Raw genomic sequence first — 24,049 nt, 5'->3', positions numbered from 1 at the left:
GAAGTGGCAGAGCGGTTCTAGGCTCTACAGTCAGGAACCGCGCGACAGCTTCGGTCGCAGGTTCGAATCCTGCCTCGGGTATATATGTGTGTGGTATCATTTGGTTAGTTAGGTTTAAGTAGTTCTAAGTTCCAGGGGACTGATGACCTCAGAAGTTAAGTCCCATAGCGTTCAGAGCCATTTGAGCCAACTGTTCACAAATACACAAACGCCGTTCAACGTCTCTTGGTTTCAGCTCACACGGGGCCCAAGTTACTTCTTTCTGAATCATGACCATAGCCTTGAGACATTTCGATATGGCTTGCAGTTTTACTCCCACTAATCGTACCTATTCTTCTTGAGTTTTGCGCGAGTCTTCACTCAGCAATGTCTCCAAATCAGCATCTTTGAAAACATTCTCTCTTCCACCACTATGCCGGTCTACGACGTTAAAATCACCATTCTTGAAGCGTTGAAACCACTCAAGACACGTTCTTTCACTAATAGCGTCCTTACCATACGTACTTGAGAGCATTTGATGAGATTCAGCCGCTGTTTTCGTCATACTGAATCAAAGCACCTCCCGCAAATGACGAGAATTGGGCTCGGAAACTGACATTTTCAATCAAGAACAACTTTATGGTGCATACACAAATCGACTAATGTTTGAATGAGGTCACGTTGACCGAGGTCCAAGCTAATTGCCTGACATCTTTCGACCGCTACTTACCGTTGTCGGCACCAATCGGCAAACGGTTGGAAGTAAAGTTGTACACCATGTATCAGCTCTAATAATTGCAAAAAATACTGTCGATTCGACGTCATTTGGTAGTTAAAAAAACGCAAACCACAACAGATAGTATAAAAAGGCTCTATGTGTTACCTTTTCAGTATTGTTTCATGGATTCTACATATGCAGGATGATTTTTTCCACCGTTACAAACACTAGGGATTGATCGATGAGATTACAAGCAAAAAAATGTCTAATTGATGTTCGGATATTGAATAGTTTCCCCTTACTCAATCACACTGAGGCAACGGCCTTGCCGCAGTAGATACGCCGGTTCCCCTCATTTTACCGAAGTTAAGCTCTGTCGGGCGTGGTCGGCACTTGGATGGGTGACCATCCAGGCTGCCATGCGCTGTTGCCATTTTTCGGGGTGCACTCAGCGTCGTGATGCCAATTGAGGAGCTACTCGACCGAATAGTAGCGGCTTCGGTCAAGAATACCATCTTACGACCGGGAGAGCGGTGTGTTGCCCCTATGCCCCTCCTATCCGTATTCTCCACGCGGATGACACGGCGGTCGGATGGTACCGTTAGGTCACTCGTGGTCACACTGCGGTCTATTACGCGCTGTGCCATTCAGCCACAGTTACAGTATGTGTTGAAAATGGTTTCGATGTGCCTCAACGCATGCTTGTATACACCGTGGCATGTTCTGTCTCACACGTTCACATCAGTCAGGCTGCATAGAGAACAGTGTCAAAGGCATCATGAGTACGCTGCTCCAGTGTCTCCACATCTGGAATAGGCTCGGCATGCAAGATTCTTTTCAGAGTGTCCCATAACGAGAAACTGCACGGGTTGAAATCCGGTGAACTAGCAGCCCATGCAACTGGGCCCCCTCGTCCGACCCATCAGCCAGGAAAGACACAATTGAGATGCGTCCGAACGTTAACGGGGAAATGGGCTGGAGCACCATCATGACGCACCCACATAACCCTTCGAATCATCAATAGTACTTCTTCCAGCAGGGGAAGCAAAGTCACCAGCAAGGAACTCCGATAGTTCCGGTCTGGAAGGAACACTGGTCCCAAAGTATGGTCGCCAGTTATCCTGGCGCACAGATTCCGGATGAACCGATGCTGATGATTCGTTGTCACCATACAACGGGGGTCCGGCATACTATCCCACAGATGACTGTTACGAAAGTAGACGATACCACTCCATGTATGGGCAGCCTCATCTGTGAATAGGAGTGATAGCACCAATCCCGGAATCGTGGTTGCCTGGTGAAGAAACTAGTGACAAAACTGCTCCAAATGTGAAAAGTCTGACGCTAGTAAGCCCTGAACGCTGTAAGTGAAAGGGTGAAACGTCTCCTTAGAAAAATTTATGAATTACCATGCTGGTAAACCTCTTACGTTATTTGATTTTCAAGCAGCTGAGCACAACTGAACGTACTCAGACATTCACTAAACTGACACACAAGCAACGCAATCTGAATTTCAAAAATCCCTACAAAAGAATAGCCCTGACTGACAATAAGCTATACCTTTCATGAATCACTTACCTCACAAAAATCTTCGTTATTCGAACTACTGCAATACAGCGAGCGTCACTACTGCCAGCTAAATAAAGGATTCTAACTACTGAAGGCACTAACTACTGACAGGTATAGTTAGCATATGAAAGATTTTGATAAAGAACAAACAATGTATTTACTTTAATAGTGTTCAAAAGTCATTATATATATATATATATATATATATATATATATATATATATATATATATATATATATACTCCTGGAAATTGAAATAAGAACACCGTGAATTCATTGTCCCAGGAACGGGAAACTTTATTGACACATTCCTGGGGTCAGATACATCACATGATCACACTGACAGAACCACAGGCACATAGACACAGGCAACAGAGCATGCACAATGTCGCCACTAGTACAGTGTATATCCACCTTTCGCAGCAATGCAGGCTGCTGTTCTCCCATGGAGACGATCGTAGAGATGCTGGATGTAGTCCTGTCGAACGGCTTGCCATGCCATTTCCACCTGGCGCCTCAGTTGGACCAGCGTTCGTGCTGGACGTGCAGACCGCGTGAGACGACGCTTCATCCAGTCCCAAACATGCTCAATGGGGGACAGATCCGGAGATCTTGCTGGCCAGAGTAATTGACTTACACCTTGTAGAGCACGTTGGGTGGCACGGGATACATGCGGACGTGCATTGTCCTGTTGGAACAGCAAGTTCCCTTGCCGGTCTAGGAATGGTAGAACGATGGGTTCGATGACGGTTTGGATGTACCGTGAACTATTCAGTGTCCCCTCGGCGATCACCAGAGGTGTACGGCCAGTGAAGGAGATCGCTCCCCACTCCATGATGCCGGGTGTTGGCCCTGTGTGCCTCGGTAGTATGCAGTCCTGATTGTGGCGCTCACCTGCACGGCGCCAAACACGCATACGACCATCATTGGCACCAAGGCAGAAGCGACTCTCATCGCTGAAGACGACACGTCTCCATTCGTCCCTCCATTCACGCCTGTCGCGACACCACTGGAGGCGGGCTGCACGATGTTGGGGCGTGAGCGGAAGACGGCCTAACGGTGTGCGGGACCGTAGCCCAGCTTCATGGAGACGGTTGCGAATGGTCCTCACCGATACCCCAGGAGCAACAGTGTCCCTAATTTGCTGGGAAGTGGCGGTGCGGTCCCCTACGGCACTGCGTAGGATCCTACGGTCTTGGCGTGCATCCGTGCGTCGCTGCGGTCCGGTCCCAGGTCGACGGGCACGTGCACCTTCCGCCGACCACTGGCGACAACATCGATGTACTGTGGAGACCTCACGCCCCACGTGTTGAGCAATTCGGCGGTACGTCCACCCGGCCTCCCGCATGCCCACTATACGCCCTCGCTCAAAGTCCGTCAACTGCACATACGGTTCATGTCCACGCTGTCGCGGCATGCTACCAGTGTTAAAGACTGCGATGGAGCTCCGTATGCCACGGCAAACTGGCTGACAATGACGGCGGCGGTGCACAAATGCTGCGCAGCTAGCGCCATTCGACGGCCAACACCGCGGTTCCTGGTGTGTCCGCTGTGCCGTGCGTGTGATCATTGCTTGTACAGCCCTCTCGCAGTGTCCGGAGCAAGTATGGTGGGTCTGACACACCGCTGTCAATGTGTTCTTTTTTCCATTTCCAGGAGTATATATATATATATATATATATATATATATATATATATAAGCTGTATTCCATAGGACACGGAGAGCTTTGAGCGGAAGTAGCATTTGAACCATGTGTAAAATGTCATGCTCTACAATCCAGAATTGCCAGCTCAATTTTTTTAAAAGGTGGAGCTCAAGTTCATGACATCCAGTCTTACAAATTTACTGTCTCTGATGGACACACGTCCAGAACATCCGCTCTCAAAACTCCGCCATCTCCCTCCCCACATCCACCACTGCTGGCGGCTCACCTCCAATTGCGCAACGCTACGCGCTGTTAACATCCAGCTGCCCAACACTACAATGGCGACTATTCCAACAATGAAAACCAGCCACAGACGTCACACAGCACAGTAAGTGATTTTCATATAGAGCGCTACCGTGGCGTTGCCAACATAAAAACCTAAACAGCCTACTCACAAGGGTAGTAACAATTGTCATGGAGAACGGTCCACACGGTCGTGTGGCGCATCCTCAACTGGCGGGCCAATTGCCTGGTACTGACACGGCAGTCGCCTTTCACAGTGCTAATCATATTTTCTTACAAGTCAGTGTCTGAACATTTCGGGTACATCCTTCACGGTTTTCTGCTTCCTGAAACGACCCTGTCTCGGACAAACGGCGAAACACTGTTGAATGCCGTGGTTGTTGTCGGAGATAGGTCTCCTGATACAACCTTCTGTGCGGCTGGTCCCGGCGGAGGTTCGAGTACTCCCTCAAGCATGGGTGTGTGTGGTTGTCCTTAGGATAATTTACGTTAAGTAGTGTGTAAGCTTGGTGACTGATGACCCTAGCAGTTAAGTCCCATAAGATTTCACAGACATTGGAACAGTTTTTGATACAACCTTGCTACCCGCCACCCGTTTCCATTTGCCTTCCCGTAAGTAAGCACCACGTCGGCAAGCTCTCGATTCGGTTACGGAACCAATGTATACAATGGTGTTTCATATCCTATGGAAGTGAAACATGGACGATAAATAGTTTGGATAAGAACAGAATAGATGCTTTCGAAATGTGGTGCTACAGAAGAATGCTGAAGATTAGATGGGTAGATCACATAACTAAAAAGCAGGTATTGAATAGAATTGGGGAGAAAAGGAGTTTGTGGCACAACTTGACTAGAAGAAGGGATCGGTTGGTAGGACATGTTCTGAGGCATCAAGGGATCACCAATTTAATATCGGAGGGCAGCGTGGAGGGTAAAAATCGTAGAGGGAGACCAACAGATGAATACACTAAGCAGATTCAGAAGGATGTAGGTTGCAGTAGTTACAGGGAGATGAAGATGCTTGCACAGGATAGAGTAGCATGAAGAGCTGCATCAGACCAGTCTCAGGACTAGATACCACAAAAACAACAATCCACAGCAAGGTGAGTAAGCAAGAGAAGTGAATCGGACAGAACATTGCCAATTACTACGGTAGGAGGGGGCGCTAGGGCATGACGTATGAGTAACAGTACTACCCTCTAGAAGGAAACCATACATACTGTAACTACGGCTGCATGGTACAGCGCTTATTAGTCCGCAGTCTCCGTAACGAAGTACGAGCTCTTCAAAATGGGGTCGTCCAGCGTCGAACGGGGTATGGCATCGTCGCACAGAGCTGTGTCGCCGCGACAATTCTTGCCAGGATATACTCTTCAGTCTCGACTTTTCAGATGGCATCAAGTGATGGTGCTGGCCACGAAACAGAACTTCCTCTGCATATCCGGTTTTAAGGCACTGTCTGATCCACGTGTTCACGGAGCCTCAGTCCAATGTGACGTGGAGCTCCATCGTGGTGGAACCACATCCGTTGGCGAATAACTCGTATCCATTGACGAATAACATGTGCTCGTCCGGGCTGACTGCCCTACAAACTTAGCAACAACATGCATTCCACAGTCAGAGATCTAAGAACTATTTTCTCTTATAACTTTCGACTCGACCAGGGTCTCTTACCTCAGAATGACACTTTTACCCTTCTTCATCAACCCTGAAAGTCTACAACATGAACACAATATCATCTGTGTAAATATCGACTCTTTGAAATGTTTTGCAGTCAATTTTGGTTTTGTTACACTTATCAGCAGCGTGGAAAATTTATAATAATAAATTTGTTAAGAATTTGCTTTAGGATTATCTTTTGGTCTAAAACTCCAACATTGTTATTTCGTTAATTTTGGCACTACGTTCGGAGTCTTTGTATAACTTGTGCTGTCATGTATTTCAGTGTACAGTTCTGGGTTAAGCGAAGTGACGTTCTATTCCCATTCTGTCAGTCTGAATATTCCTCCTTACGGCGGTAACGTCTCCTTACGTTCCGTTCCGTTCTTTTGGACCCAGCGTGAATCGACCGCTGTTCTGTCTCTGATGAACACCACTGCTCATCTTTCGCTGTTAAAGTGCGTGAGAGCAAGAGCTGCTAGTTCCGCCATTGAAAAGAAAAATGCCGCTGCGCCCTAAAGACAGATGCGCGGGATGTGTTTACCGGGCGTCTTTTGACTCGCGGTCGAAAGTGCTGAAAACCAAAGTCCCGCTCCTTTTCAAAACACACTATATTTAACGACGTCGTGCGGGGGCGCCACACAGAAATAGCCAGCACTCTCGCGTTCACAAGAAAGAGGTTGGCGGTCGTTTCGAAAATGTTGCCTCCCAGGAAATGGCACTACTCTGTTGGTCTCACATCGTTCGCCAGTCAGTCTACGAAACGTCGCTCGCTCAAGTTCCTCGAGCGTCCGTCCATATCGACGTCACAAACGAAAGGAGCCAACAGTGGGTGGCGAGAAAAGCAGGCGCGCCCTATTGCAAGAAATGATTCCTGCTTTCACTTGAAGGAGACGTATTTCGAGATCGCTCCACTAGCTCTCGGTTTTCCGAGCATGTATCAAGTTATTGCACGGGCTGCTGTTGCTATGCGGCATCGGAGCTGTGGTAAGGAGTGGTATATGGGTCAAAACTTTCGCAAACTCGTCTCTCCACCCGGCCTAAAAAAAATACAAAGAATAAAACACTGGTACTGGGCGAGACTTCTAGTCAGTCGTTCGATGTCCAGTTCGTACGTCTCTTTTGACAACTCGTTGCTAAGAAACGCTCTTACATGAAGATTCCAGTGCGGTGGTGAATCGTACCCTTGAAAAATGTAATTTTAGGTGTGCTCATCTATTTATGGTGAAACATTCCCTTGGAAAAAATATAAATGACACTCCTGGGAAACCTCTACGTTATTCGATTTTCAAACAGCTGAGCAAAAATGAACGTACTCAGACATTTCTCTCTTTACTTATTCTGATCAACACTAAACAGACAGACAATATTTTTTAGCGCAACGCCATGTTTCAATAATCCCTACAAAGGAATGGCCCTGACTGACAATAACCTATACCTTTCATGAATCACTTACCTCACAAAAATCTTCGTTAGTCGAACTACTGCAGTACAGCGAGCGCCAACGCTGCCAGCTAAATAAAAGATTCAAACTACTGATAGCACTAACTAGTGATAGGCATAATTAGCAAATAAAGACTTTGACGGAGAACAAACAATGTGTTTACCTTAATAGTGTTAGTTCATGACATCCAGTCTTACAAATTTCCTTTTACTGACAGACACACGTCCATATCGTCCGCTCTCAAAATTCTGCCCTCTCTCTTCCCACATCCACCACTGCTGGCGGCTCACCTCCAACTGCGCAACGCTACGCGCTGTTCACATCCAACTGCCCAACACTACAATAGCGAATATTACAGCATTGCCAACCAGCCACAGGCTGCACACAGCACAGTCAGTGATTTTCATACAAAGCGCTACGTGGCATTACCAACACAAAAACCTAAACAGCCTACTTACATAGAGTTACCTAGGTACAATGGAACTAGCCAAATCTGCAACATATGCAGATACTTGACTCCAGTTAGCAAAATAGCTGCGCCACATGAATCGGGAACTTTCAACCGGCGGTAAACTTTTAGTTTTAACGTGTAAGCGAAACGTTCCCCAAGATTAATATCTTCCTTCATCTATGAGCTACAGAACTGCGAACTAGAATGAATCATTCTGCACAAATGACTGGAAAACAGAACCTTAGATCACGTCCGATCCTGAGAGCTACATTAATTTTAAGTGTTTAATTTACTGACCTCTTAGGGACCGAGGCCAAGTTAGTAGAGATGAAGCTGGGCTAAACATGCACAAATTGAATACACTGAGGAGACCAAGGTCGTGGGACACTTCCCAATGTCGTGTAGGACCTCCATTTGGTCCGGCGTAGTGTAGCAGCTCGACATGGCACGGACTCAGCAAGTCGTCAGCAGAAATATTTAGACATGTTGTTCTACAGCCGTCCATAATTACGAACGTGTTGCCGGTGCACCTTTTATGTGAATAAACTGATCTCTCGTTTATGTCCCATAACTGTCCGATGGGATTTACCTTGGGCGATATGTGTGGCCAAATCATTTGCTAGAATCGCCCATAATCTTCTTCAAATCAATCGCGAACAATTGCGGCTCGGTGACATGGCGCAATATCATCCATAAAAATTCCATCGTAGTTTGCTGCAAATGGTCTCCATGTAACACAGCATAGCTATTTCCCGTCCATGATGGGTTCTATAAGAACAACCCAGTCTGTTCCATGTAAATACAGCCCTCACCATTTTGCAGCTACCACCAGGTTGCACAGTGCCTTGTTGACAAAGTGGGTCCATGGGTTAGAGGCTCTGCGCCACAGTCGAACCCTACCATCAACTCTTACCACCTGAAATCGGTACTCATCTGACCAGACCACGGTTTTCCGGTCGTTTAGGGCCCAGGCGAGGCGCTGCAGGCGATGTCGTGCTGTTAACAAAGGCACTCACGTCGGTCGCCTGCTGTCATAGCCAAATTTCGCCGCACTGTCTTAATAGATACGTTCATCGTACGCCCCACATTGATTTGTGCCGATATCTCACGCAGTGTTGCTTGTCTATTAGCACTAACAATTCTGCGCGACCTCCGCCTATCGGTCGTTAAGAGAAGGCCGCCGGCCTCTGCATGGTCAGTCGTGAGAGGTAATGCCTGAAATTTTGTATGCTCGGCACACTAGTGACGCTGTGGATCTGGGAATACTGAATTCCCAAACGATTTCGGAAACGGAATGTCCCATGCTTCTAGTTACAACTAGCAATCCGCATTCAAAGCCTGTCAGTTGCCGTCGTGAGTCCATAATCACGTCGGAAACCTCTTCACATGAATCACCTGAGTACAAATGAGAGCTCCGCCAGTGCACTGCTCTGTTATTCCTTGTGTACGAGATACTACCGCCATCTATATATTTGCACACGCTATGCCACGACACAGTGTATAGTAAGATAGTTGACAGTACGACAAAAAAAATCTAATTGGGCATGGTTGTGTGTGTTGTCCTTAGCGTAAGTTAGATTAAGTTAGTTTAAGTAGTGTGTAAGTCTAGGGACCGATGACCTCAGCAGTTTGGTCCCTTAGGAATTCACACACAATTGAACATTTTGAACAAAGGTAATTAAAATCATAACTATACATTTCATTACAGACGAAGAGAGCAGAGACGAAATTAGATACTGAAGAAGTCTCCAACAGAATATCAACACCAGTTGTCAAAATAAACAATAACATATTACATGGAACGGATTCACCTCGATGCTCTAACACACCACACCTCTTCTAACTGCAACATAATTCTTTCTTGTTTCCTTCCGTCTTTTATTTTTTCCGTCATGCATCCCTTACCACTTATCAGGCGCACACTGAGGAATTTTTTTCTCTGCCATCACCACCTGTACAGTTGTCTTAAAATAAATGAAGAGAACATACCCAACATGTCTTCCCCTGGTGGATGTCGAGGTGTACCGACGCAAAAAGGACAGCAGCGATCATGTTTTCGTAATAGATTTTCCTGAATGAACGGCGAGTCACAAAAGACGCTGGCGTCAACTGTATTAACTATCAACTGGTTCAATTGTTTTACACTAATTTTAGTAGCGCGACGCTGAAACAGAGCGTATCCAACGAGAGAAGAAAAAGATTTCTTTCGCCAGTAAAAAAGTGTTTCAAATGGCTCTGAGCACAATGGGACTTAACATCTGAGGCCATCAGTCCCCTAGAACTTAGAACTACTTAAACATAACTAACCTAAGGACATCACACACATCCATGCCCGAAGCAGGATTCGAACAAGCGACCGTGCGGTTCCAGACTGAAGCACCTAGAACCGCTCAGCCACACAGGCCGGCTTCGCAAGTTAGAATTCAAGATGTGATGTGAGAAATCACTTGTCCACATTATGAAAAAAGTAGATGGTTACTTCGAAGAGTTACAGAAGCCGCCAAATGAGTTGAATTCTACTACAACGGGAAAATGTAATAAGTAATGAAACTAGAAACCAAAGAACGGTTGTTCGGTGCGAAGCTTGGAGCATCGTTGGATACCACAGGCTGTCACAGGAAGTATATCACCATCCGTCCACTTGACCCTGAGTGGTGGTCAGTGGTAGGTTTAGAGCATGGTGCCCAACCTGGGAGTAATTACCCCCGGAGGGTAAAATGGAATTTTCTGAGGGGTAAAAACTAAACGATTCGATTCTCTTTCAGTCACTAACTTAAATTATTTTCAAAAGATCATCACTATTATCACAATTTTGTAAGACTCTAATACTGGTTATATAAGTTATCAACAATTTCTTTTCTCAGTTAGTTGCATTAATGCGACGGAGGTTACAGGTTCCTCACATAGTCCACATATTTTGTGCTTTTTCCCGTACATCGCCAATGTCAAAGTGAGACATATTTGTAACAAATGCAAAATATCTCAAGAAAATGTCTTCTCCAAACTATACATAGTACCTGCAGTAGTTCAGAAATTGCTTCGTTATTCGCTTCGAAACAGATGAATAAATTAATTGACAGCACGACAAAGAAGTAACTACATAACGTCTAATATAGTGCTCTACATAGTGCTACTATTATTATTATTATTATTACTGGCTGTGTTCAGACACAACGAATTAATATCCTGAAGTCTTCCAGTTTCTGCCACCTCAGAAGTAAGGAGTGCTGCTTCGTCGGTTGTAAATGAGGTTGCAGTGTGCAGGTCAAGAAAATGCCGCAGTGGGGAGGGGTAATGCAGGGGATGTTTTGTAACGAGTGTCTACCCTCACTGTAGATAGTTAGCTTCCTTATCTGATAAGTAGTACTTAGCAGTACTTACGATCTTACGATGCACCATGTATTCCTTCCTCACTCATTCTAAGCGCGCACACACACACACACACACACACACACACACACACACATATATATATATATATATATATATATATATATATATATATATATATATGAGGGTAACCCCAAAAGTAAGCTCTCATATTTTTTTATACGTACGTAGACCTGCTTATTTCTACAACAGTTTACATCAGTTTACAGCTTGAACATTTAGTTACTTTTCGTCATAATCACTATTACTGTCGATGCATTTTTGTAGACGCTGTGGCAGTTTTTGTATGCCCATGTCATACCAGCTCGCCACCATGCTGTTTAGTAAGTTATGAACCTCTTCTTTCACCTCGTCGTCGGAGCTGAATCGCTGGGACCACAGTTTTAACGCTGACAGGTACTATGAGACTCTGAATAAACTCAAACGGGAAATTCAGAACCGGAGAAGAGGAATGTTGACCAAGGACATACACATTCTCCATGGCAACGCTCGCCCACACATCGCTCGGCAAAACCGTTGCTCTCCTGCAACAGTTTCAGTGGAACGTAATCAGCCACCCACCCTACAAGGTGCATTCAAGTTCTAAGGCCTCCGATTTTTTTTTTCTCCGGACTGGAATGAGATAGAAACATGCGCATTTTTTTAAAATGAGGCCGCGTTCATTGTCAATACGTCCCAGCGATGGCAGCACCGTACGGCAGACGGAATTTTACCGCCAGCGGCGATAATGAGAACTGTTTTAAATACTTAAAATGGTGACGTTTTCCTTACTTGCACAGCGTGCATTCATTCGTTTTCTGAATTTGCGTGGTGTGAAACCAATTGAAATTCATCGACAGCTGAAGGAGACATGTGGTGATGGAGTTATGGATGTATCGAAAGTGCGTTCGTGGGTGCGACAGTTTAATGAAGGCAGAACATCGTGTGACAACAAATCGAAACAACCTTGGGTTCGCACAAGCCGGTCTGACGACATGATCGAGAAAGTGGAGAGAATTGTTTTGGGGGATCGCCGAATGACTGTTGAACAGATCGCCTCCAGAGTTGGCATTTCTGTGGGTTCTGTGCACACAAACCTGCATGACGACCTGAAAATGCGAAAAGTGTCATCCAGGTGGGTGCCACGAATGCTGACGGACGACCACATGGCTGCCCGAGTGGCATGTTGCCAAGCAATGTTGACGCGCAACGACAGCATGAGTGGGACTTTCTTTTCGTCGGTTCTGACGATGGATGAGACGTGGATGCCATTTTTCAATCCAGAAACAAAGCACCAGTCATCTCAATGGGAGCACACACATTCACCGCCACCAAAACAATTTCGGGTAACCGCCAGTGCTGAAAAAATGATGGTGTCCATGTTCTGGGACAGCGAGGGCGTAATCGTTACCCATTGCGTTCTAAAGAGCACTACGGTAACAGGCGCATCCTACGAAAATGTTTTGAAGAACAAATTCCTTCCTGCACAGCAACAAAAACGTCCGGAAAGGGCTGCGCGTGTGCTGTTTCACCAAGACAACTCACCCGCACATCGAGCTAACGTTACGCAACAGTTTCTTCGTGATAACAACTTTGAAGTGATTCCTCATGCTCCCTAGTCACCTGACCTGGTTCCTAGTGACTTTTGGCTTTTTCCAACAATGAAATACACTCTCCGTGGCCGCACATTCACCAGCCGTGCTGCTATTGCCTCAGCGATTTTCCAGTGGTCAAAACAGACTCCTAAAGAAGCCTTCGCCGCTGCCATGGAATCATGGCGTCAGCATTGTGAAAAATGTGTACGTCTGCAGGGCGATTACGTCGAGAGGTAACACCAGTTTCATCGATGTCGGGTGAGTGATTAATTAGAAAAAAATCGGAGGCCTTAGAACTTGAATGCACCTTGTATATTCCTATCACCTGTTCCATAGGTTATAAGAACATTTGGCCGGAAAGCGATTCAGCTCCGACGATGAGGTGAAAGAAGAGGTTCATAACTTTCTGAACAGCATGGCAGCAAACTGGTATGACATGTGCATAGAAAACGTACCACAGCGTCTACAAAAATGCATCCACAGAAATGGTGATTATGTCGAAAAATAGCTAAATGTCCAAGCTGTAAACTGATGTAAACAGGTCTATGTACTTACAAAAAAAGGAGATCTTGTTTTTGGGATTACCCTCGTATATATATCATTCGTCTTTCATTTTAGAAATAAAAGTGTTCCATGAAAGTGAAAAGTATTTCATCCCCCAGTTTAGTTACGTGCTGAAGTTGGTGATAATGTGGGGAGTGGGGGTGGGTGGGGAGGTACTAACTAAAGTCTAAATGTACTCTGAGGTAAGCGTCTGAGAAAGGTTGGAAACCACTGGTCTTGAGGCACTGTACACGAGCAGCACGAAACAGCGAGGACTCAGCATGTAATACCCTCCCCCTAATCAACAAATTAGAGGCGCTGTCTTCCACTGGGGCTGAAACTGAACCACTGGGACACATATCACCTTTTGGGAAGCCTGCTGTATTCCGTGCCATGATGCATTAAGTTCAAAAGGGCGTGGCGTCCATTATGCGTCGCCAGTTTCAACATCCAGAGAATAATTGTACCATTAAGGAAATGGCAGCAAGAGATGGGAAGGATGCCTGGAGGCCTCTTTCAACATGTTGAGGCTGTTCCACCAGTCACTGAGGGGAGAAGGTGCTACCAACTGCAAATTTTGGCAGACCTGGTTATGAACAATGCCTGTCGGCTCCAAGGTCATACTTGGCTCATTCCAGCGACTGGCATACAAGGTTGAGAAGACGAGAACGTCCGCTCCCCCTTATTTTTGTAGAACCCTGTTGAATCCTGTCTTGACGTCGAATATGTGGGGTTTACTTAGCCTGCCTTATCAGATCACTAGACAACATTCAAACAAATTGTGTTAATGAGTTTTACTGCAAATGAACAATGACACTACTTGACTCTGACAATAACGCAGAAGTGTCGCAAGCAAAGGGCGACATGCAAATAAGAAATCTCTTCAGTATATACAATGCCTTAATACAAGTGAAGTAATACAGTTCACTCTTCTATTCAGGTCGCTAGTCGTGAAGCTTCTGTTGAACTGCGCAGCGGCCAGTTGGGATGTTCTCTTCGCATAGATGCTGTAGCGCTGTCGTCCTGGAGAGGGGTCGGTCAGCCTGCAATTGGGTGACGTCTTCCTCACAGCCCTCTGCTCTCTCGTTCCCGACTCTCGAGCCAGCGCTTGACTTTACTCCAGAACAAATCCTATATATTGTTCAGGCGTTTATTACACGCACGGAGAGGCTACTAGGGCATCAACGTATGTGTGGCTTGCAAATGAAGCTGTTTTAGGATAGAGAAACGCATCCGCAGACCAGATAAAAAATTGTGTACTTCATTTGGAGTTGGAAAAATATCAAGTTCATTAATTAGAAAGGGTAGCATTCGTAATTGGTGTCTTTAAAATAAAATGTTCATATAGTATTAGTTAAATGCAAGTTAATCACTGAAAATGACAAAGAATTGTCTCGACTGCAGATGGTAATAACGCCCACGCAGTAGTGGAAACAGAGGGCTGGAAGAAACCAGAAGTGAATAGAGACGAGATTTTAAACTGCCACTGGAATGAACATCGCAACAATAGGCTGGACGCCGGTGGCGAAGGTTTGTTTACAACTGTGAATAACACGAAAACATCTGGTAGGGCTAGCACATATTCTGAATGTGAAATAATTTGGATGAATGTAAGTGTTGAAAGTGGATCAAGCGTGGTAAGTGCGTGTCGGTGCGCGCCTCTTTCTCAACAGGTGCGCATGAGTGGTTCCACTCACAACTAGAAGGAGCGACCGCTGCTCCACTGATCGAACTGCAGTACGTGTATTTTATTTATCCTGTAAACGTGTAACCATTATAATAAATTCAGAAAATGGGAAAACTTTGTATTAAGAAAAAAAGTACCGTCACCAATTCTATACGCTTGTGTGAAACTTCCTGGGAGATTAAAACTGCTTGCCGGACCGAGACTCGAAAACGGGACCTTTGCCTTTCGCGGGCACGTGCTCTACCATTTGAGCTACACAAGCACGACTCAGGCCCCGTCCTTACAGCTTTACTTCCAGCAGTACCTCTATACGCTCAGACTGAAGTATCACAAGTGTTCGAAACATCTGCCACGACATTTTTTGTTTGGTTTGCTCGCTTGACCATTCATCTAATAAATCTCACTTATCAATTCGATCCAATCATCGTAATTAGAACGCTCTCACGTATAAATTCAATTAGATTCTCCGTGAAGCTTTGTTACAAGAGTAATTTCAATTCCTTTATGAGTTATACCGCTCACCTTAACAGTTAAATTTATTATTTCATGAACTCTGATGAGTGAAGATTTGTCTGATGTGATAGAAGAAGAAACAGGAGTCGATTTAGAAGAGATCGGGGATCCAGTGTTAGAATCGGAATTTAAAAGAGCTTTGGAGGAATTACGGTCAAATAAGGCAGAAGGGATAGATAACATTCCATTAGAATTTCTAAAATCATTAGGGGAAGTGGCAACAAAACGACTATTCACGTTGGTGTGTAGAATATATGAGTCTGGCGACATACCATCTGACTTTCGGAAAAGCATCATCCACACAATTCCGAAGACGGCAAGAGCGAGAATTATCGCACAATCAGCTTAACAGCTCATGCATCGAAGCTGCTTATAAGAATAATATACAGAAGAATGGAAAAGAAAATTGAGAATGCGCTAGGTGACGATCAGTTTGGCTTTAGAAAAAGTAAAGGCACGCGAGAGGCAATACTGGCGTTACGGCTAATAATGGAAGCAAGGCTAAAGAAAAATCAAGACACGTTCATAGGATATGTCGACTTGGAAAAAGCATTCGACAATATAAAATGGTGCAAGCTGTTCAAGATTCTGAAAAAAGTAGGGGTAAGCTATAGAGAGAGACGGGTCATATACAATATGTACAACAACCAAGAGCGAATAATGAAAGTGGACGATCAAGAACGAAGTGCTCGTATTAACTAGGGAGTAAGATAAGGCCGTAGCCTTTCCCCCCTACTCTTCAATCTGTACATCGAGGAAGCAATGATGGAAATAAAAGAAAGGTTCAGGAGTGGAATTAAAATACAAAGTGAAAGGATTTCAATGATACGATTCGCTGATGACATTGCTATCCTAAGTGAAAGTGAAGAAGAATTAAATGATCTGCTGAACGGAATGAACAGTCTAATGAGTACACAGTATGGTTTGAGAGTAAATCGGAGAAAGACGAAGGTAATGAGAAGTAGTAGAAATGAGAACAGTGAGAAACTTAACATCAGGATTGATGGTCACGAAGTCAATGAAGTTACGGAATTCTGCTACCTAGGTAGTAAAATAATCAATGACGGACGGAGCAAGGAGGACATCAAAAGCAGACTCGCTATGGCAAAAAAGGCATTTCTGGCCAAGAGAAGTCTACTAATATCAAATACCGGCCTTAATTTGAGGAAGAAATTTCTGAGGATGTACGTCTGGAGTACAGCATTGTATGGTAGTGAAACATGGACTGTGGGAAAACCGGAACAGAAGAGAATCGAAGCATTTGAGATGTGGTGCTATAGACGAATGTTGAAAATTGGGTGGACTGATAAGGTAAGGAATGAGGAGGTTCTACGCAGAATCGGAGAGGAAAGGAATATGTAGAAAACACTGATAAGGAGAAGCGACAGGATGATAGGACATCTGCTAAGACATGAGGGAATGACTTCCATGGTACTAGAGGGAGCTGCAGAGGGCAGAAACTGTAGAGGAAGACAGAGATTGGAATAGGTCAAGCAAATAATTGAGGACGTAGGTTGCAAGTGCTACTCTGAGATGAAGAGGTTAGCACAGGACACAGGAAAGGAATTCATGGCGGGCCGCATCAAACCAGTCAGTAGACTGATGACAAAAAAAAAAGACTAGTGCATGTCATTGCGCCACTGTTGTTAATTATGACGTTTCCCAATGGACACTCAACTCGTTTTTACCATTTGAACCGGGGGTCATCTTAAATGCACCAATACATTACGTCTACAACATTGTTAAGGACTTTGTTATATGTTCACTTTTACTACTGGTGTTGGTTCTACTTGTACGTTTTGTTCAGCTGCTACACATTTCAGTTTTTCTACTGTACTACTCAAAACAATTTCTTGTTCTTTTTTTTTTCCTCTGCTTGTTTACAGATCTCATGGTGGTTGCTGAAAGCGACCTAAACCAGTAATCCTGCTGTAATTGTGAAACATAAACTGCGGTCTAGGCAGTAAAAGTTTTTATATACTAAACATTTTTATTCGATAAATATGCTGTACTAAATTTCGATCTATACATAGAGTACTTTCAACAGCCTCATCCCTTGCTCGTAAAATTTATACAGGAAGGTTAGTACAATAAGATTTAAATCAGAAGTCGACCCATGATTAAAATTTTTTCAGATGACAAATATGAAAATGTTTGTATAAACACTTTTCATAACTACTGTTTCGTACACTAATTAATCAAAACTAGCCACCGACCCGATTCATCAAAGAAACGAACGCCCGTCGGATTACTCTACAAATAAGTCAATGTGTTGAATATTTGAAGATGCAAAACCCCAAGTATCTACGTTTATTAGTTTCACATTACTCATCCACAAACTAACGAAAAAGTCAGCACCAATATTGGGTGAGTATGATTCAATATGACAGCGTACCTCCTGAAATGTGTCGTACAACAATATAATTTTGCAGCTTTTCGTGGTATGTGTGGATACTGTCTGCAGAATTATGGTGAACAGAGTTAGTGGTAAAGAAATAATAAATTAGAACATCCTAATAAAATGTACTTCATCCATAAGAGAAGTTCTCAGTAAGGGTCCCGTTTGTCAGAAACATGAGTAACTCGTCTGAAGCTTGGAACCTTACCAGATCGGCCTGATGCATGAACAGATAAAAATCTAGTAATCGATAAATCTGCTCTCTTTCGTTGTGCAGTGGAGCTTGTCAGCGAGAAAAATGTGTCAGAAAGGTTGCAAATTATATGTAAAGTTTGCTGGAAGTCGCAAAGAGCTCTTACTGTCTAATACTGGATGAATGTAGTCCACGTAATTTGTGCGCCATTGTTTACTCTACCTAAAGGCACATGCACAGTTTCTATATGTAATACTTCATTTATTGTGTTAAACACTGAACGTAAGATTATAACACAACTCTTAATGTGTACATTCGACTGCATTTTTAATGGAAAATATTGTTATCACTCTTCCCAGTAGTTTCATGCGGCCCAGCACGCGATTCCTACTTCACCACGCCAACTTTACCACCTCAGACTGACACTTGTTGCAACCTACGTCCTCAGTTATTTGCTGGCTGCAAGCCATGTACTGCAGTCTCCTTCTTCCTCTACAGTTTCTCGGCGTTTAGTAATACGGATAACTCTGGGTGATATGGTCTCTTTTTAGCCAGCCCAATTCACGCCTCAGCGTCCAGTTCTCACGCCTTCAGCTTTGGCCTCTCCCCCCCCCCCCCCCCCCCCCGACCGCCCGCCAATCATGAGTCAGCTAAGGGCAGACAGCGGCCGCTGGATCATCTGCCGTCCTTCTCCACAGCAGCGTGTCAACGAGCAATGGAACGGGCCACGCTGCTTCGGCGAGCCAGCCGCAATGGCAACATTGTGTTTCAGGCCCTCAAGGCGTCTCCTCCTAATTTTTAACGCAGTATAACGAGTTCAGTAAGGAGAATATACGATGTTATTTTTATAATGAGAATATCGCATTGCGATGTCACGGTGAAACGACGATTCAACACTTCTGTATATTACGAGCTTAGTACACACAAGACTTCGCAGTTTATTTGTATTATTCCCTTGTATAACACATTTGCGAATGTAGGTTTGTAATTTAAATGCATATTATTTACAGAAATCTAAATGAAAATCCTGTATGTAACAACGACAGTTATGAAGGGAAATTTTTAAATAACAACTGTTTCACAATACACAGTCGATAACATTTTTGCCATCACAGATACTTTCGTTTCCTCAACAGCTATTGCAAATCTTACAGTACTTCGAAGGCGAAGTGTAACCTGACAGACCTTGAAGGGTTCAACAATGAGTCTCACATATTCGACAACCTTCCGCAAAATCTTAGATGTCTCATTATGGAATCAAACAGCATTTTAAATAATATTCGTTTGGAAAACCGTTCCCTTGGTTGAAGAGCATGTTCTATCATCTAGAGCTGTCACTCGTAGTATAACTGAAGTACTTCACTGTGACATTATGTTGCACACAGTGATACGATATTACGTTGCATGCAAAGAAAATGCACTTGTCTCGGCATCCAGCCCGTGGAATCAGGAGACGGCTCTCATATAAGCAAGAAAAGGTATTCACCAAACGTGAACTTCAGATTGGTGTATACAGTGAAAGATACTGCTAAAAGTTGGGTTGGTACAACCGTAGCTGTCAGAAGATATGGATTCTTCAGATAATGAGGACAGGTCTAAAAACTTTAACTCAAAAGAGAATCGTTCGAAATGCAGTGAGTAAGATGAGGTACAAGGAATGTTTTTCGAATGTGATATAACAAAATAGAGTGAAGTAACCCAAAACATTAAACGCTGGAAGTTTGCGAACGTCTTCCAGCCTCACGAGCAACCCAAATGTGTGAGTGGTTAAGGGCACTAAAAACCATACAATTACATTACTACATCAAACATGCTCAGACATCGAGGATTTATTTATGTTACTGTTAGTGGGGTAGATCACATAACCAATGAGGAGGTATTGAATAGAATTGGGGAGAAGAGGAGTTTGTGGCACAACTTGACAAAAAGAAGGGATCGGTTGGTAGGACATGTTCTGAGGCATCAAGGGATCACCAATTTAGTATTGGAGGGTAGCGTGGAGGGTAAAAATCGTAAAAGGAGACCAAGAGAGGAATACACTAAGCAGATTCAGAAGGATGTAGGCTGCAGTACGTACTGGGAAATGAAGCAGCTTGCGCAGGATAGAGTAGCATGGGGAGCTGCATCAAACCAGTCTCAGGACCGAAGACCACTACAACAATAATTCAATATGGATAAGATTTTTGTAACAAATAGACTTTCATGTTCAACATTATGTAAACAAAAATCTAAAGACTGAAAATGTTTTTGTTCTTAATTTCTCACAGTAAACGGTTTATAAGTGCGACGGTTCCACATCCAGTGATAATTTCAATAAATTCCTATAGTTCATTCGGCCGAGTCGTTTTGAAATTACAACTGACGTTTCGACAGTCAATGCAACGAACTTCTTCAGGGCGACTAACTCTTGGTTGTTACAGATGGTGTTTCCCTATATACCGCTCTATACTCGTTGTCACGTGGCAACCAACGTCTCTTTGCCGAACGTCATTGGACAGATCAAAGTTAAGATGCCTGTGGAGGGGTTGCAGTACGACACTCTATTGTCTGTTTTACTCTAGCAGCTGACTAGCAGACAACAGCCAATCGGCAGCTTGCACCCGGGGCGACGTTTCCCTGCAGCAAGAGGTCGACGGCGCACGGCAGTTGTTTTGTGGCCGCATGTTTACGCTGGTGAGACCGGGTCTTGACCAGCCGCCAGCTGGCGGACACACGCTGCCCGTTCGACTGGGATCTCAGACAGCCAGGTCGTCTGCAACATGCAGCCACTCTATTCGTGTTGTTGGGAGGCGCAATTACTTTAACAGCCTTCCTTGTTTTCCACTGCTGAATCCGCGGCTGTCTGGAAAAAACAATGAATTCTTGGAAACTGAAGGCCCGACCACAGCCCAAGTGTTGTTCGACTATTGCTAATTTGCTGTGTTGCCTCAGTCTCGGGTAGCTATGGTGCTTAAACTCGTGAATGTAACTGCTCGACTAGTTTCAGCAATCACATCGGATTTCGCTAGCACCGGCGGCGTTAAAATGCATCGATAGAACCCTTCGTGGTCTTGAATATATTTCGGATCTTGCGCAGTTTCGTCGCCCTGAAGAGGGTCGCCTCAAAGGAGGTCGAAACATAGGTTTCAATACACTACTGGCCATTAAAATTGCAACACCAGGAAGAAATGTAGATGATAAATGGGTATTCATTGGACAAATATATTATATTAGAACTGACATGTGATTACATTTTCACGCAATTTGGGTCCATAGATCCTGAGAAATCAGTACCCAGAACATCCACCTCTGGCCGTAATGACGACCGTGACACGCCTGGGCGTTGAGTAAAACAGAGCTTGGATGGCGTGTACAGGTACAGCTGCCCATGCAGCTTCAACACGATACCACAGTTAATCAAGAGTAGTGACTGGCGTATTGTGACGAGCCAGCTGCTCGGCCACCATTGATCAGACGTTTTCAATTCGTGAGAGATCTGGAGAATGCGCTGGCCAGGGCAGCAGTCGAACATTTTCTGTATCCAGGAAGACACGTACAGGACCTGCAACATACGGTCGTGCATTATCCTGCTGAAATGTAGGGTTTTGCAGGGATCGAATGAGGGGTAGAGCCACGAATCGTAACACATCTGAAATGTAACGTCCACTGTTCAAAGAGTCGTTTATGCGGACAAGAGGTGACCGAGACGTGTAACAAATGGGACCCCATACCATCACGCGGGTGATACGGCAGTATGGCGATGACGAATACACGCTTCCAATGTGCGTTCACCGCGATGTCGCCAAACACGGATGCGACCGTCATGATGCTGTAAACAGAACCTGGATTCATCGGATAAAATGACGTTTTGCCATTCGTGCCCCAGGTTCGTCGTTGAGTACACCATTGCAGACGCTCCTGTCTGTGATGCAGCGTCAAGGGTAGCCGCAGCCACGGTCTCCGAGCTGATAGTCCGTGCTGCTGCAAACATCGTCGAACTGTTTGTGCAGATGGTTGTTGTCTTGCAAACGTCCCCATCTGTTGACTCAAGGTCCGAGAAATGACTGGACGATCCGTTACAGCCATGCGGATAAGATGGCTGTCATCTCGACTGCTAGTGATACGAGGCCGTTGGGTTCCAGCACGGCTGTCCGTATTACCCTCCTGAACCCAGCGATTCCATATACTCCTAACGGTCATTTGATCTCGACCAACGCGAGCAGCAATGTCGCGATACGATAAACCGCAATCGCGATAGGCTACAATCCGACCTTTATCAAAGTCGGAAACGTGATGGTACGCATTTCTCCTCCTTACACGAAGCATCACAACAACATTTCACCAAGAAACGCCGGTAAACTGCTGTTTGCGTATGAGGAATGGATTGTAAACTTTCCACATGTCAGCACGTTGTAGGTGACGGCACCGTCGCCAACCTTGTATGAAATCTCTGAAAATCTAATCATTTGCAAAATACAACATGTTCTTCCTGGCGGTTAAATTTCGCGTCTGTAGCACGTCATCTTCGTGGTGTAGCAATTTTAATGGCCAGTAGTGTAGAGTGCAGAGTGGTAGTCGAAAGTTAAGCACTTTGTTTATATTTGACCAAATACGTAATGTAAACAGCGAATTTATTTCTAAGTACATGTTACAGTATTCAGAGGAAGTGGAGACTGTAAGGGGAAGAGCTGCAGACGCTGTTAACTCGTCTGGACTCGACAGAATGGGTTGTCCCACCGCAACGGTCATATCGACATGTTGTAGTAATCACCTAACTTACATAACTGCCTTACACGAAATCTTCACGGGTTGTCAGCCGAGTAGCATCGTCGTCTCGAAGCAACGTTTCGATGGAATGCGTATCCATCATCTTCAGGCGAAGATGATGAAGACGCATTCCTTCGGAACGTTGTTACGAGACGACGATGCTACTCGTCTGACAACCCGTGAAGACTTCATATATGAAATTCGCCGAGAAAGCCTGCACTCGCATATAACATAACTCTAAGGGGAGGATATAGATCACAGTTACAAGACTTCGCCTGAAGATGATGGAGACGCATTCCATCGAAACATTGGTACGAGACGACGATGCTACTCGTCAGACAACCCGTGAAGACTTCATATATGAAATCTGGCGAGAAATCCTGCACTGTCGTTTGTCGAGTTTAAAATGTAAAATACTGTGCACAAGGCGGTTTTTGCCAGTAATGTTCAGTCGAAATAAATCCCTACTTTGCGGCTCACACTGCTCGGTAACACGCACAGTGCAGAGTACGGTACCTGAGGCGCAGCGCGGCCACGACGTCAGCCAGCGAGTAGCTCATCCTGGCACCGTCGCCCCTCATGGCTGCTGGCCACGGACTGCCACTCGGCCACTGGCGGCGCGCGGCCTCAGCTGCCTCGCGTCACGTCACGCCCGCCGCCATCTTTGCCGTGGCGTGGCGCGGCGCGGCCGGCGCCGACAGACGCCGCAGACAAACACCACCCGGCGACACAAACACACAAGTCCAGCGCTTCAGTTCTCTGCAAAATTCACGCGGCGGTTTCCAGGAATCTTTGCACCTCAGTCCCCTGACCATCTCTGTTCGCGTCGTTTCTTTCTCCATCCGTGTTCCGTTTAAAGAATCGTTGAACTAAGAAAACTCGATACAGACTTCACGAAGCTCCGACATGTTCTCTCATCTACATATGTATACTCAAAAGCCGACCCTAGACGGTCAAAAACTAAGTTGCTTAGATGCAAAACCGTCCATGTCCACCTTTAAAAAAATTAAGGTGGCACTGCATTTAAGGAGATGGGAATTTAAGGAGATGGGACCTGGATAAACTGAAAGAACCAGAGGTTGTACAGAATTTCAGGCAGAGCATAAGGGAACAATTGACAGAAATTGGGGAAAGAAATACAGTAGAAGAAGAATGGGTAGCTTTGAGGAATGAAATAGTGAAGGCAGCAGATGATCAAGTAGGTAAAAAGGACGAGAACTAGTAGAAATCCTTGGG

The 24,049-nt window shown here is 44.9% G+C and overlaps 1 protein-coding gene across 1 annotated transcript in view; it reads right to left on the bottom strand.

Moving 5' to 3' along the window:
* The window catches only part of LOC126267665 (inositol 1,4,5-triphosphate receptor associated 2-like), a 165,703-nt gene extending 142,297 nt beyond the window's left edge, over positions 1-23,406 (bottom strand). The window contains exon 1 of the mRNA XM_049972966.1: positions 23,330-23,406. Coding sequence (XP_049828923.1) covers positions 23,330-23,394 — 65 coding nt within the window. The 5' untranslated portion in view covers positions 23,395-23,406. The remainder of the gene's footprint in view (positions 1-23,329) is intronic.
* Between the last annotated feature and the right edge of the window lie 643 nt (positions 23,407-24,049).

This window comes from Schistocerca gregaria, chromosome 4 (genome assembly GCF_023897955.1).
Source record: "Schistocerca gregaria isolate iqSchGreg1 chromosome 4, iqSchGreg1.2, whole genome shotgun sequence".
Taxonomy (NCBI): Eukaryota; Metazoa; Arthropoda; class Insecta; order Orthoptera; family Acrididae; genus Schistocerca; species Schistocerca gregaria.
Note: the sequence above shows the minus strand (reverse complement) of the source record. Positions and strands in the feature narration are given on the sequence as shown.